General features: G+C 38.4%; 1 protein-coding gene across 2 annotated transcripts in view; it reads left to right on the plus strand.

The window, feature by feature from the left end:
• The window catches only part of ERCC8 (ERCC excision repair 8, CSA ubiquitin ligase complex subunit), a 63,411-nt gene extending 58,817 nt beyond the window's left edge, over window positions 1-4,594 (plus strand). For both annotated transcript variants that reach the window (XM_040452351.1, XM_040452359.1), the window contains one exon: window positions 3,926-4,594. In XM_040452351.1, the coding sequence (XP_040308285.1) occupies window positions 3,926-3,994 (69 nt within the window). In that variant the 3' untranslated portion in view covers window positions 3,995-4,594. The remainder of the gene's footprint in view (window positions 1-3,925) is intronic.
• The last annotated feature ends 11,188 nt before the right edge of the window (window positions 4,595-15,782 follow it).

Consider the following 15,782-nt stretch of genomic DNA (forward strand, 5'->3'; position numbering starts at 1 on the left):
ATGCAACTGATTTCTGTACATTGATTTTGTATTTTGGGGTGCCTGGGTGGCTCAGTTGGTTAAGCATCCAAGTTCAGCTTAGGTCATGATCTCACAGTTCGTGAGTTCGAGCCCCGGGTGGGGTTCTGTGCTGTAAACTCAGAACCTGGAGCCTGCTTTGGATTTTGTGTCTCTCCTTCTCTATCTGCCCTTCCCCTGCTCACACTATATCTCTATCGAAAAGAAATAAACATTTAAAAAAATTTTTAAAGAATCTTACTTTATTTTGATAGTCACACAGTACATAGATGTTTTATTTACCACTTTATAGATATATACAGTTGACCGTAAACAATCAGGGGGATTCAGATACTGACACACACCTCCATGCAATTAAAAATCCTTATGTAACTTTTGAGTCCTTCATAGCTTATCTACTAATAGACAAGTGTTGATCGGAAGCCTTACCCATAACATAAAACGGTCAGTTAACATGTATTTTGTATATGTATAATAAACTGTATTTTTACAATAAAGTAAGCTAGAGAGAATAAAATGCTTTTAAGAAAATCATAAGGAAGAGAAAATACATTTACAATATTGTACTGATTGATGCACCTGGGTGGCTTAGTCGGTTGAGCATCTGACTCTTGATTTTAGCTCAGGTCATGATCTCACAGTTCATGAGTTTGAATCCCACATTGGGCTCCACACTGACAGTGCAGAGCCTGCTTGGAACTCTCTCTCTCTCTCGCTCTCCTTCTCTGCCCCTCCCATGCACTGTCTCAAAATAAACTAAAAAAAAACAGAACAATACTGTACTGTATTTATCAAAAAAAATCTGCATATAAGTGGACTTACATAGTTCAAAGTCCTGTTTTTCAGGGGTGACTATAAAATCACTTTCTGACATAGACAGCCCTGTACTCTGTAGAGGATTTCCAGTAATGACCAATAAGAAATTTAGAATATATCAAGGTGTATATGGGGTAGATGTAAGGTTTGGTTTTCTTCTCCTTTTCCATTATTTGCACCTGGACTAGATCCACTCTAAATCATGGTTTTCTATCTCCATAACATTTACAACGATCTGTCAGTAGAACAGGCAACCTGGTGAGGTTGAGGTGGATATGTTCAAGCATGGAAAGGATGTCCACTAGCAGATGTTATAGAGAAAACTTAAATAATAGATGGTAGCTATACTGCATCTGTGAGTCGCAAACAATAATATGGGTACCATATCTATATACAACATTTCTACTATAGCTTTTAATTACAAGTGTGTCTTATTTGTGATGTTTCTAGCAATAAAATGTAACTGTAATGATAGTACTGTAATGCATTTATATTATCCTTTACTACTATAAACAGTAAAATTTATAGTATTTGTGTATTAGTACAGTATTTATCAAAATTGATCAGTATTTCATTTCAATTTTCACATAATTATTTTCTCTTCTTTGTTCACTGTAATAACAATAACTTACAATAAAATGTAATTTTGCATCTCTCTTGAGTCTTCAAATGAAATTTAAATATCTAATAAGTTATATCTTGGGCTTCCATAGTAGAGTTAGGAGGCATGACCTTTGTGTGACTTATCCACTAAGGGACATTTTGGGGACATATCTAAGGCAGAGTTAAAGACTTCTAAAGATAGAGTAGGGGAGAAGAAATCACCTAACCCCCAAGGACAATACATCTTTATTTTTTAAATTTTAGTTCCAGTATAGTTAACATACAGTGTTATGTTAGTTTCAGGCGTACAACATAGTGATTCAACAATTCTATTGAGGAACAATATATTCCTCATTGCTCATCATGATAAGTGTACTTTTAATCCCCTTCACCTATTTCACCCATCCCTGCATCCACCCTCTGGTAACCATCAGTTTGTTCTCTATAGTTAAGAGATATACATCTTTAAATTAACACCCACTAAACAACCTAACTTAATAGTTAAATTATAAACCTAGGAAGATAGGAAATTCCGTGAACATTTGTATGAAAAAATAAATGAACAGACTTCAGTGTGTTACAATCATTGACTGCATATCAGTGGACTGCTGATAGATAGCTGAGGTTTGGCAATAGTTTTTTTATCTGGACATTTGAGATATAATGGAATTTTGTTTATACAACTAAGTGATGTTAGCCAACATAAGGTTTAATAATGGTGACAATAGCAAACATTAGGTTTAGTAATAGATTCTGATCTATAGCTTTAACAGCCATAAAGAATACTTAAATTAATATGTCATTTTCTAACTATCCTGACTGATACTTGGGGAATTTACTGGAAATGTTCACTTTTCTACTGTTATCATTGTTTAAATTATAAGATTCTAAGTCATCATATCAAAAAGGTGATGAGCATGCTTAGACACAGGGATTGCTCTTAACATAAAACATTGCTGTATGTTGTACAAGGCACTATCTCAAATTATTTAAGAGTAGCCTTGGTGCTAATACATTATTGGGTTTGGGGTCTGAACACACTTGTAGCAAATGTAAAAGCTGCAGAATAAGACACAAATTTGGTTCATAATACCCAGATACTCAAAAAAAAAGGAGACCTTCTTAAAGCCCTTGAGTCATTTGCCCCAGAATAGGAAGTTTGCTATTCAAAAACTTTCTTCACGGGGCACCTGTGTTGCTCAGTCAAGCATCCAAGTTTGGCTCAGGTCATGATCTCACGGTTCGTGAGTTCGAGCCCCGCATCAGTCTCTGTGCTGATAGCTTGGAGCCTGGAGCTGTCAGATTCTGTGTCTCCCTCTCTCTCCACCCCTCCCCTGCTCACTCTCTCAAAAATAAATAAACATTAAAAAAAATAAAAACAAAAACAAAAACTTTCCTCAGAAAGTGAATTGATTTGAAATGTCACAGATAATTAATATTCCTCTAATTGCTGATTACTTTTATTAGGTACAACTCTAAGCTTATAAGAATACTGTGATGTTTTGTTGTTTCATTTTTTATATGTATATTTATTTTGAATGAGAGAGAAAGAGCAAGCACAAGTGGGAGAGGTACAGAGAGAGAGGGAGAGAGAGAGAGAATCCCAGGCATGCTCTGCGCTGTCAGCAGAGTCCTACTCATGGTTCAGCCTCACAAACCATGAGCTCATGATCTGAGCCAAAATCAAGAGTCAGATGCTTAACCAACTGAGCCACCTAGGCACCCCTGTTTTGTTGTTTTAAATAAACACCATCCAAATGCATGTTATCTTGAAAAGAAAACTCCCTGGAAAACCTATATGCTGATGACAAATATGTTACCATTTTTGACACATTTTTCATATACTTCTGAGCTACTTACCAGCTATCTAAATAAATAAACAAACAAACAAACAAACCTCACTACTTAATAACTTTGGTCTTCGGACCAAAGATGGTGTTACTTAGTTTGATGAACATCTTATTCCCCTTATATGGATATTTGCTTATTTGTAAAGTCAAGTCCACTTAAATAATAAAAAGTTGCCAACATTAATATGTTGGGCTATCAGGTCAGACTGTAGACCTGAGTCCATTCTTAGCATCCATTAACATGGATGTTAATGTGCTGTCTTCTTCACATAATTCCAAAGATGTGCAGAAACATAGCAGCATCATGGTATATACATAAATGCATTTATGTGTATGTTTATAAGGTGACTACTTTGACAGAAACACAGATAATTTGGATAAATTCTGGCCTATTTAAAATGAAGCTATATTGCCTTACATTGTATGTGGGGTGTTTCTTATAGCAAATGTAAAAGCTGCAGAATAAGACGCAAATTTGGCTCATAATGCCCACATACATTGTATTGTATTTTAAATGAACAATTTTATTTACTTTCAAAATACTGTAATTGCTTTTCATTTGATATATTTCATAACTATTGTGAGCTTAAAATTATGAGGTAAGACAATCAAATTTTCCTTTTCCTTCCCTTTTTTAGCCTACAACCAAATCACAGTTAAATCCAGCATTTGAAGATGCATGGAGCAGCAGTGATGAGGAAGGATGACCATCAATCCTGAGTACCTCTGTGTCTCTGTTGATGAAACTTTTAAAATGCGACTGTTTTGTGTGGGTATTGTTTTCTTCTTAACTGTCCAGTGACAGCTAAATTATCATTAAAATTGGAATTTCTTTTTTAATTTAAAAAGAAGTCTTCCTCTAAGCCACAAATAACTGTATTGCTTCTTTCTAGTTCCATAAATATACATGCTCCTTATAAATAATTCACATGACTTTTGAACAGTCACCTGGAACCATATCACCCTAAGGTAACTACTACTAACATTTTGGTGGCCATTCTTCCATGCATCTTTTTATAACATAATTTTACATAATGGGATGTTTGGCATGTTGCTGCTGTCATGGAAGTTCCTCTCCTCCCACATGAGCATCTCTCTCCCCATCCCTGACGACAGTCCACATTATTAACCAAGTATGTGTGTGTGTTCTTTCACATTTTACAATCCTATATGGACCTATATAGATATAGATGGGGAAGTATTTTTATTTTGCAAAAATGGAATGTATACAGTTCTGTCTTGATTTTGTTTCCAGTTAAAGCTCATAGGAGTCCTTGTTATTTGGTATAAATAGGTGTTTGTCTATATTTTTGTTGTTTTCTGTATTCCTTATACTCTGGCCTTTGGGGCCTTGATCCTGGTGACACTGCCCTCTCCCAAGACTAGCTAATTCCTAGGGATAACACAGGACTCCCTTGGGAGCCTGCCTTTCATATACAAACCAACCAATCCAGAGTCCATATCCCCAACCCTCATACACCAAGGCAATATTCTCCCTGCCCTAATTCACCCTAGGGCCACCCTTGTATGCCACGGTCTACTGAAATTATTCAAACTATCCAACACTAAACTTGGTGTACCTACCCTGCCTCACTCAATCCTTCCCACAAAAATTCCAGTAAAGGTTTTGACCCATTCTTTGCCCTTTCCTTTGAGAGGTGGCCTCCTGACCAATCCTGGCCCTTTTCCTGTGGCCCTGCATAGCATGGTGTGCCAGGTCTCCTGGTTTTAGGGATTTGTGAGTATAAACTTCCTCCATCATGACCATCTTCTCTGTGTCTGTATATCTTACCATACCTGCTGAGAACAAATCCCACGTAAAAATCTTAACACAGTTGGCACAACAAGCTGGGTGATTTGACACCAAATGGAAATTATATGTCCTCAAACTGCTCTTGGCTTAAAACTATATCTAATAGTCAGTAGCCCCTGCCTGAAAGGGCACCCCTGATTTTGGTGCACTTGCAGCTTGGTGGCTTCTGCATTGCGTTGTTTTTTTGTTGTTGGGTATTGCCCTGATATCCCAATCTAAAGGGAGAACTTGATATATTTCCCCACCTTGGTGGACCACCCGGAGTCCCGGACAGAAAGTTCCCTCCGAAGGGGATTAGGGGTGACCACCCTCCCAGTGCCATGGGAGTTGAATCCATTGACTGGGTATCACTGACCAGCAGTGAGGCCATCTGAGTCATGGAGATGGAAGTACCTAGTGTCTAGGGCATAATCGTCTGCATCCACTTGCTGCTGTCTTAAGTGAGTTGTTCCTGTAACCATAGGGTTGTAAGAGGTCCCATCTCTGGAATTCTATAAATATACACTGTTTAATGAAAAGAGGGAGGAAAGGAAAGCTCTTAAGAGATTCTCCTTATCAGCATGCAAAGCATCTCATGCTCAAAACAATGTTACAGGTAAAGTTGATGCCACCATTGTTCTCCAAGATGTGGACTGTAGCTCCTCTAAGGTTGATTGGGACGTCCTGGACAAGGGCGCTGTGGCTCACAACAGACACCACTCAAGACCACCAGGAGCTTATTGGACAACATTTAGAATATTTAAAAAAAAGAAAGAGGGGCGCCTGGGTGGCGCAGTCGGTTAAGCGTCCGACTTCAGCCAGGTCACGATCTCGCGGTCCGTGAGTTTGAGCCCTGTGTCGGGCTCTGGGCTGATGGCTCAGAGCCTGGAGCCTGTTTCCGATTCTGTGTCTCCCTCTCTCTCTGCCCCTCCCCCGTTCATGCTCTGTCTCTCTCTGTCCCAAAAAATAAATAAACGTTGGAAAAAAAATTTTTTTTTTAAAGAAAAAGAAAGAAAAAATTGAGCTGCCTAGAAATACAAGTCCTTCTAAAGGATTCTGTTTTTTAAAAGGTGGGAGTGTGAGGCAAGGACTGATTACTCTGTGCACTGGGCCATCCCAGGGAAAAGTTGCCTAGAGATACCTGGGCCCTCCTTTTCCTCTTATCAGCCAGAAAAAGAAAGTGAAAACTGAATCTTCAGAGGGCAAAAGCCTGAAAAAGGGAGAAAACAAAGGAAAAATGACTGACACTATAGGTAGTCACAAGCCCAGGGGAAAAAAAACAGGGACTTTCAGTCTTAGATACTAAGCAAATACCAGTCTAGCAAACACAGTGGTGGTCCTAAATTACTTACTGATATAAAAACAAAAGCAAGGGGCGCCTGGATGGCTCAGTCGGTTAAGCATCCAACTCTTGATTTCGTCTCACATCATGATCTCATGATTCATGGGTTCGAGCCCCACATCTAGCTCTATGCTGACAGTACAGAGCCTGCTTGGGATTCTCTCTCTCACTGTCTCTCTCTCTGCCCCTACCCCACTCACTTGGGCATGCTCTCTCTCTCAAAATAAATAAACTAAAAAAAAATTTTTTTTAACAAAAAAAGCAGGCCCTTAAATACAAGCAGAGAAAGTAAAAGGTAATTAAATAATATATACATATATAATAATAAAGTTTTATAATCCAATTGGAAATCCAAAATTTATATACTAAGATTAATATACTGAAGAATTTATATAACAAAAATATAAAGAGGTCACCTTATGATGGGTTACTATAAGCATTAGTGTTGTGGTCCCATCTATTGGTCTCCCCATACCCAATACTAAATATTAGGATTACTGATTCTATTCAAATACTGGTAAATATTTTGCTCTTATAGAGTTGGTCAGTGTGTTCTGTTTAGTGCCTATTTCAACAGCCTCTCAGCTGTAGTTTGCTGCCACCTTACAGGGACATAAGGAGTCTTTTCCAGGCTACCCATAAGGTACCTCTACAGCTTTTCCGTTGCATACAATCTGTAGACCAGATCTCAACTGCATCCGCCTTTTTCCAGGAGCACAGATACGACCTTATATTAATGGCATCCTCTTCCAAGGAGACTCATTTGATACATTCATTTAGGATATACATTCCAACATTTAGTACTTTTGGGGTTCTAATAACAACATATTCTTTACTTATAGATTTTACTTCCAAATTAAAATCAACAGGGACTCCCATTAGTGCTCCCAAGGACTCCACTAAAGGCAACCTCTCGTCATGCCTCCAGGAGTCTCTGGACCTTTAGGATATCCATAAGCTGCCCAAGGGCTTCTGATGCAAGAAACTGCCCCTCTTAGCCTTGTACTATACTTCATTAAAACAACAAATAAATATATGCAGGGCTGTCTGGGAAATAGAGGCTCTCGCAGACCTGTCACCTTTCATACCCAGCAGTCTGTTACTCTTTAGGTCATGGAAATGGCACACTGGAAACTCGGTATAGCTACCAAGGCCTCCTTAAGATAAGATGGAGCCAAACCTGGGCTGTCTGGTATAATGCACCTGCAGGAGAAGGTGGCTTCCCCTATCCTCAGTCCTTTGCCAGATGCCATGGTGTTGGAGAGTGCTACCCCTCCCCTAGACCATTTGACCACCTGGGAAGACAGTTGGGATTAACTGAATGAACAGCAATGGGCACTGCTACCTGTCATACATGATGGAGTCAGCTGATATTGCTGCTTTTCATCTCTTGGCCAAGATGTCCGTAATAAAGGACAGGACCCAAGAAACAACACAGTTGGCCAAACTTCATGCAGTCATCTTAGTGCTGGATGTCCTAGCCAATCAGTAGTTTCATCTTCACATTAGTTATAAACTGTTGGGCCATTGCCTAAAAATTGTCCCTTTCAGGGAGAAACAAGCAAACTCTAGGACTCTCTTGCTTCACAGATAGCCAAAATCTAAATCAGTTACACATCTCCAGCTGTATTAAGGTCACAATACAATGCCTTGCCCAGACACTCCATATTACCTTAGGAGTTATAGACACTACTTATAATAAGCAAGCTGTGCATTTTACTCCCCAAAATATGCAATGCTAGTCTTTTGGAAAAGGTATTCAATAGAACTTTCATGTCGCTTCTTGGTCCCAGATAGCTGGTTTGATTGGGAGATATAATGACCTTCTCAAATAACTCCTTTTCAAATTCCATTCAGGTAAATGGACCCCTGAAGGGTCTCTTTCTTGCTCCAGACTTTACTCTCCTCTTCATTCAAGACACTTTGGCCAAATTACACCTCACACCAGCTTAGAAAACTTTTCCATTGCCCTTTCCTATATTTAAAGGGAGATGTGTCTTGCCTCCATGTATATAAACATTTCATTATTTATGAGGCCCTTTTTATAATGTCTTTGCCTATCTTTATACATTTTTTATCATTCTCCTATCCCAGAAAGGCCAAAGGCCATTTCAAGGGAGCGTACTCTTCTGGGACCCATTAACCAGACTGCATGGACCAGAGAGCTGTTCATCTAATATGTGACTCATTTGAGCCTAAACTTCTACCAGAAAACAAAAACTGAGTCAACTGTTGACTGTTTACTGTTCACTGTTGGTCTTAGATCACTGTTCTGCATGATTTCATTAATTTCATTAATTAACCACAATCTGGAGGTCCAAATTCTCTAAATAAGCCATTGTTTCAACCAAACATGGCAAATGTTGAGACCCACATCACATCAAGTAGAGTACCCCCTTGGAAAGGATACTCCATTCCACATCCTAGATAGTATTGCCCCAGTCCAAGACCTCACTCTTGGGAGATGACTTCATATCGGGCACTAAAACCTTGGCCTCAGCAGTGCCAATGGGCTGCCTCTCTTAAGGCAAAAATTGGACACAGGATATTTTTGCTTTTCTTCCTTTAATAGTAGGGATCCCATGATGTTTATGAGCTTACTGTCTGCTTAGCCCATGATCCAGCCATGTTCTTTGTTCCCTGCTACTCCCACCCTCCCATGCCCATAGAGAAATCTTGTCAATGTTACTACTGTCTGTGCCATTCTAAATATTAATGAAGATCATTGCTTTCCTCAGAGGCACCTGCCTCATATCAGTAAAAATCCTTCAACCCTCTGGGGAGAGGATCACATACTTACCAAGACTTTTTCCTTCTCTCACTTTGCATCTCCCACCATGACCAACACAGCCATTCTTTTCCCCTTGGTTACACACGATATCACAAATCTTTGCATACACTTTACTAACATACCATTTAATCATACTAATCATACCCTGCACTGTACTAATCATACCCTGCAACAAAATAACTGCTGAACCTGCCATATATATATACACACACACACACACACACACACACGCGCGCGCGCGCACTCACACACACATGATATAGATATAGGTCTATGCTTTTATAGATAAAAGTATAGATCTCATACTTTTAACATACTTTACAACTCCACCAAGATACTGTTAGAGACCACAAGAATTTCAGATCAATTTTCTTAGCCAATGCCACATAAATAGGACATATATTTAAGGGCTGGCCAACAAGGACTCTTTAAAACTCAACTTGTGTTCCTCCTTTCTACTAGCATAGTAAAGTGTTTTCTACACTGTTGAGAGCAACTTACACTGTAGCCTCCACTAGCATCACCTCTAAGTTCCTTGATAATGATGCCAAAGCATCACAAGGCAACTGTATTGATTATATTTTCTTACTTTCTTCATTCTTGATACTCTGGCATTTGTAGCATTCCTGACGACATTGCCACTTCCAAGACTAATTCCCGCAGACAGCAAATGACTGACTCCCCTGGGAATGAGTCTTTGATACACAAACCAATGATTCCACAGTCCATGCCCTCAAGCATCTCCTTTATCAAACTCAAACACCAATGCAGTATTCCTACTGCCCTAAATCACCCCTGGGTCTGGAAGCAGATGACTAGGAACCACCCCAATAGCCCAGAGACCACCAGAATTATTCAAACTATCTAATCCTAAATTTATTCACCGTACCTACCTCCCTTTTCCATTCCTCCCCACAAAACCCTAGGAAAGGCTTTGGGCCATGCTCTGCCCTCCCTCTCTGCCTCCTGACTTGCCATGGTCCTCCATCTGGCGCTGCATGGCATGGTGTGCCTTGCCCCCTCGTTCTAGGGATCTGTGTGTATATACTTTCTCCTTCATGACAATCATTTCTATGTCTGTGTGTCTTAGAACAAATCCCAGGTGCAAAGTTTAACACACTAAGTGATTCTTGTATGTTCCATCTTGTGAACGTACCACAGTTTTTTTCAGCCATTCCCCTACTTAGGGACACATGTATAGTACTAGAGATTGTGAACTGCACTATATTTTCCTTAGGTGATGTATTGAATGATATCTGTAGTTACTAAATATCTTCTTTTCCTCTAGCAGAGGAAATGATCGTTTTGCAGGCTGTAGGATTCTTGGGTGGCAACCCTTTTCTTTCTTTAGTGTGCAATTATTAGTCCACTTTCTTCTAGATCCTATTATTGCAAGTGAGAACTCCAAAATCACTTTGTTTTCCCTTTGTAGGGAACTCATTATAGCTAGAAGCTTGTCATCTGTGAGATTTTCTTTCTCCTTATCCTTAGAGTACTTTAATTTTATCAAGATATCTGATAAGTCTTCCCCTGCCTTCCTACCACTTCTTTTTTTTTTAAATAACGTTAATTTTATTTTGAGAGAGAAAGAACGCTAGCAGGGGAGGGGCAGAGAGAGAGAAAGGGAGACACAGCATCTGAAGCAGGCTCCAGTCTCTGAGATGTCAGCACAGAGTCTGATGCAAGGCTCGAACTCATGAGCTGTGAGATCATGACCTGAGCCGAAGTTGGACTTTCAGTCAACTGAGCCACCCAGATGCCCACTTCCTGGACCTCTTACAAGCTTTTCCATCGAAAGCCTCAATCCTTTTTTCAGCTCAGGGATATTTTCTTCTAATATTTGTTTAATTGTTGCTTCTCCTTCCTTTTTTTCCCCTTCTCTAAATTACCTAGTTGCATATAAAGTCTACTTTGATCTCTCCTTCATAATCTTTTCCTTCCTGCTTGCCTTAAAAAAAAAAAAATCCTAGAACAGTGCCTGACACATAGTAGGTGCTCAGTAAATATTTGCTTTTTTATTTCTGTTGTTTACTTGGAGATTTTGCACTTAATTTTTGAGGTCATTGATTCAGGCCTGACTGTAATCATTCAAAAGAGGCTTTTAAATTATTGCTTTGTATTCTTCTCCACCTTAAACCTTTGTTTTGTTCTGTTTTTTTAACATTTGCGGAATATATTGGAAAAATAATGAAAGCTTCATGGAGGCTTCCACTTGAAACTTTTGTTTCATTCCATTGATATTTGTCCAGACTTTATTGACAGTAGATATCAATGACCTTATTAGAAAAGTACTTAGACTTCTCTCTGAGGCCTTTTACATTTCACAACGTGTCTTTCCACCATGTCCTGGCTAACAGTATGTGTATTTTGGATATGGAGGGTGCTTGTATCATACCATGTTTCAAAAAACACTGTTAAGTGCTATGTTAAGTGTTCAGTTCCCTCAAACTGATCCCACTTTTAACTGAAGTCATTCCTGTTACACACATGAAATGCCTAGTTTTAAAAAACAGAAATAATAAATGCACATGTTTTATTGACAGAGCCCTAAACCTATGTTTAATAGCAAGCCCGAAAATAGCATCATAGATAAGCTGTTACACTTTCTATTAAGCCTTTTCTTTGTAATTAAGGAAACACTGTAATGGAAAACACACACACACACACACACACACACACACACACACACACACAAAAGAAACCTTTTTAACTGAAGCATTCTGTTCGGTTTATATGAAAAAGCTCCATTTAAAATAAAAATCTTTTTTTTTTAACGTTTGTTTATTTTTGAGAGAAAGTGAGAGTACAAGCGGGAGAGGAGCAGAGAGAGGGGGACAGAGGATCTGAAGTGGGCTCCATTCTGATAGCAAAGGGCTCCAACTCGCAAAGATCCTGATCTGAAGTTGGACGCTTAACCTACCGAGCCACCCAGGTGCTCCATAAATCAATACCTTGAAAGAAAGCTCTGAAGACAAACCCTTTGACTGTAACAATTGTGTTAACAGATAAAAATAACTTTAAAATGAAGACTGCTGAGGAAGAGACGCAAAGATACGTAAAGCCTACTATTGGTGAGGCATCAGAAAACAAAAACCTTTAGCTCTGTTACTTAAAAGCTGAATAATACAATGAGAAAAAGTCTCTCTCAATAAGCTAATATCAATTATCATTGAAAGAAAAGCCACTGTCTGATATTGGAAAGAAAAACCTCAAGGTAAATATTAGGCTAATGGCTACAGAGTTCTAACGCAGAAAGACTTCATTATTCTTCAGTTATAAACTAATACGTGGCTATTTATATAAAAATAACTACTGAAAATTAGAAAAGCTAAAGACCTTTGTCTAAGTTACAGTTTTTGTAAACAAATATATTGATTACTTTCCTTTTTTAACTTAATTCTTTCTCTATATTCAGATGCTCTATACTCAGCCTGAATTTAAAAACTTTTGAGTATCATTAGAACAGTAAACTTAAAAGCCAGCCAAACCATTCCAGAAATGAAACTGGCAAAAAGCCTGGCCTGCTTGGGATTTTGCCTTTCAAAAAGTGTAGCAGAGGGGCATCTGAGTGGCTCAGTCCGTTGGTTAAGCAACTGACTCTTGGTTCTGGCTCAGGTCATGATTTCATGATCTGTGAGTTCCAGCCCCACATCATGCTGACAGTGTGGAGCCTGCTTGGGATTCTCTCTCTCTGCCCCTCCCCTGCTCGTGTGCACACACACTCTCTCTCTCTCTCTCAAAATAAAAAAAAAAAAAAAAAAAGCTAATTACTGAAGGGAAAATAATCACTTTGCTTTGTACTGTGATGAAGTTTCTAGATATCTGAAGATTAATTCTAGTGCCAGAATGAGATAGAATTGGTTCTTCTGTTTTAACTCTGGAAAAATACTAAATTTAAGAGACATATCAAATAAAGCTCAATCATGAATATGGCTTTTCAACTTTGCAAAGAAATTTGTAACAGTCCTGTGCTGCCTAGAATTATGCTATTAAACCTTGGTGCCTAAAATTTATTATAAGGCATTTATTGTAATGCAAGCTTGTCTGTCTTATTAGTTCTGTCAGCAACATCCTCAAATACAGGAGGCATAGTTCTTTTGCTGCCATTTAGTTATTTTCTGCTTTTTAAAAAATGAGACAAATTAGAAGAAAAGCTAAGGGAAATAATTCTCCTTTTGTAAGAATCTATAAGTGTCCTGTATCGACCTGACTATGTCTGTTTATCCTCACAAGGGTACTTGTAAACTAAGAGGTTAATAATGACTCTCCCAAGGCTTTTTAAGGAAAAAGAAAAAAGCTTTTTAAGAAAAACAGTCCTAACCTAGTTTGTTATTTTGTCACCGAAAACAAGAGAGCGATGTTTGAAACCAAGTTCCTCAAGCTTTTGCCCTGTCAATGACTATTGCAAAGGGTTTGTTGCCATAGACCTGGCCAGTAACTTTGTTTCCTTGGCCTTGGTAGTGGTTCATGTGACTGGGGCAAGCCACTTCTCTTTTCTCATTCTTGGTGGCAAGAGTTAGCAACACCACTAAATCAGGGCCTCTTAACACCTTCCTGTTCAAACAACAGCGGGAGGTGGAGAGTTTCTTGCTACTTTCTAGGCGGCTCCCACTCCATTTCAACTTCTCTTCACCCTGTACAGTGGTATCATCCATCCTTGTGTGAATCTGTGTATTTTCTGTATAAATATGCTCTTAATGATGCGCTGGAAGGAGGAAGTAATACTCCCAATAAGTCTTTGGGAATTGAGTTACTATTTTTATTGTACTGTTTTAGTGTTTTCTTATATATTATGTATACAAATTTTGTTAGAGTTCAGTAAGAGCTCTGGGAAAAAAAAGGTATTCACAATAACTCCATGGTAATTATTATGAACATTAAAGAATGGTAAGCTTATCAAAAAGTCATTGTAACAGTTTCATAAAGAAATAAGTAATGATCAGTGGACTGGATGTGGCACCTGGGTGGCTCAGTCGGTTAGGTGTCTGACTTCAACTCAGGCCATGATCTCACGGTCAGTGAGTTCGAGCTCCGCATCAGGCTCTGTGCTGACAGGTCCGAGTCTGGAGCCTGCTTCAGGTTCTGTGTGTGTCTCTCACTCTGCCCCTCCCCCAATCACTTACACACACACACACACACACACACACACACACACACACACACTCTCTCTCTCTCTCTCTCTCTCTCTTTCTCTCAAAAATAAATATTTTTTAAAAATTAAAAAATAATAATAATCAATGGACTGGAAATCAGAAGACCTGAGTCTTTAGTCTTAGTTTTATTTACCAAGTAAACATATGAATTTGAATAATATTTTTACTTCCTTTTCTCATTAGTTAAAAAAAAAAAGGAGACAGAAAACTGGGATAGAAAATGTTAAATTCATCCCTGTTCCAAAGTCACACATTGTAATATTTAGAAAGCATTTTAAAATGGTATTCACTGTGTGAAATGCATAATAGAGTGTTATATTCACGATTAATTGAAGTTCATTAGAGGCAAAGGTGGAGTGTCTTCATGTAAAAGTTCCATGAATTATCTCATGGCTTTTCTCATATGAACATTCAGATTCTAATGGAATGAACATGCCGTTTTGCCTTAACTAAAACTTTGAGTTTCCATCCAAATTATTATAGAACTGTCACTGATTAGTTGTTAGATCAAGCAAGTTCTTTAGCCCTCCTGAGCTAGTTTTGTTTGCTTGTGGGAAGGGAATATAATACACTTTACACAGTTGTAAGGGCAAATGAAATAAAGTCCGAACATGTAAGAGTTACTGAGCTAATAGAACTCTGAAGAATTTATTGGGGTCTGAGCTCTTGTCAAAATTTTCACAAATTTCACTTCCTCAGAACATGGTCTGCTTATTGATGTTGTCCTTCTCTCTTTTCTAGAACATATACTCCATCAGGGCAGGGATTTTATCTGTCTTGTTTGTTTTTGTAGCCTCAGTGCTTAGCACACTGCTTGACAAATAGAAGATGAAAAAATGTATATGTATATTTATTGAATTAATTAGTGAACAACACCATTACCAATCATCTAACTACCAAACAACAGTTCCACTCACAATCTATAAATGATAAAGTGCTTAAGTGATTGTGTTGTTCTTATAATTTACTATATATGAATTTTTAAGTGTTATTCAATATTAGTTAATAGCTTGGGCATTACATGAATCTTGCAGTCTTCTTACAGAGTGGCAGAGTCCTATTCTCAAAGTTTCTATTGGCCTGTACACCTAACATAGATCCTCCCCAAATTTATTAGATAGCTGCTATATACTGGAGACTTGATTGTTGAATCTCAGTAGCCAAACAAAATTAGAGGAACTTTATGAAGCTTTGAGTTCAGAATTCTTTCTTTTTTTTTTCTTTTATTTTCTTTTATTTATTTTTTTATATGAAATTTATTGTCAAATTGGTTTCCATACAACACCCAGTGCTCATCCCAAAAGGTGCCCTCCTCAATACCCATCACCCACCCTCTCCTCCCTCCCACCCCCCATCAACCCTCAGTTTGCTCTCAGTTCTCAACAGTCTCTTATGCTTTGGCTCTCTCCCACTCTAA

This window comes from Herpailurus yagouaroundi, unplaced genomic scaffold (genome assembly GCF_014898765.1).
Source record: "Herpailurus yagouaroundi ecotype Mexico unplaced genomic scaffold, PumYag 29, whole genome shotgun sequence".
Classification (NCBI taxonomy): domain Eukaryota; kingdom Metazoa; phylum Chordata; class Mammalia; order Carnivora; family Felidae; genus Herpailurus; species Herpailurus yagouaroundi.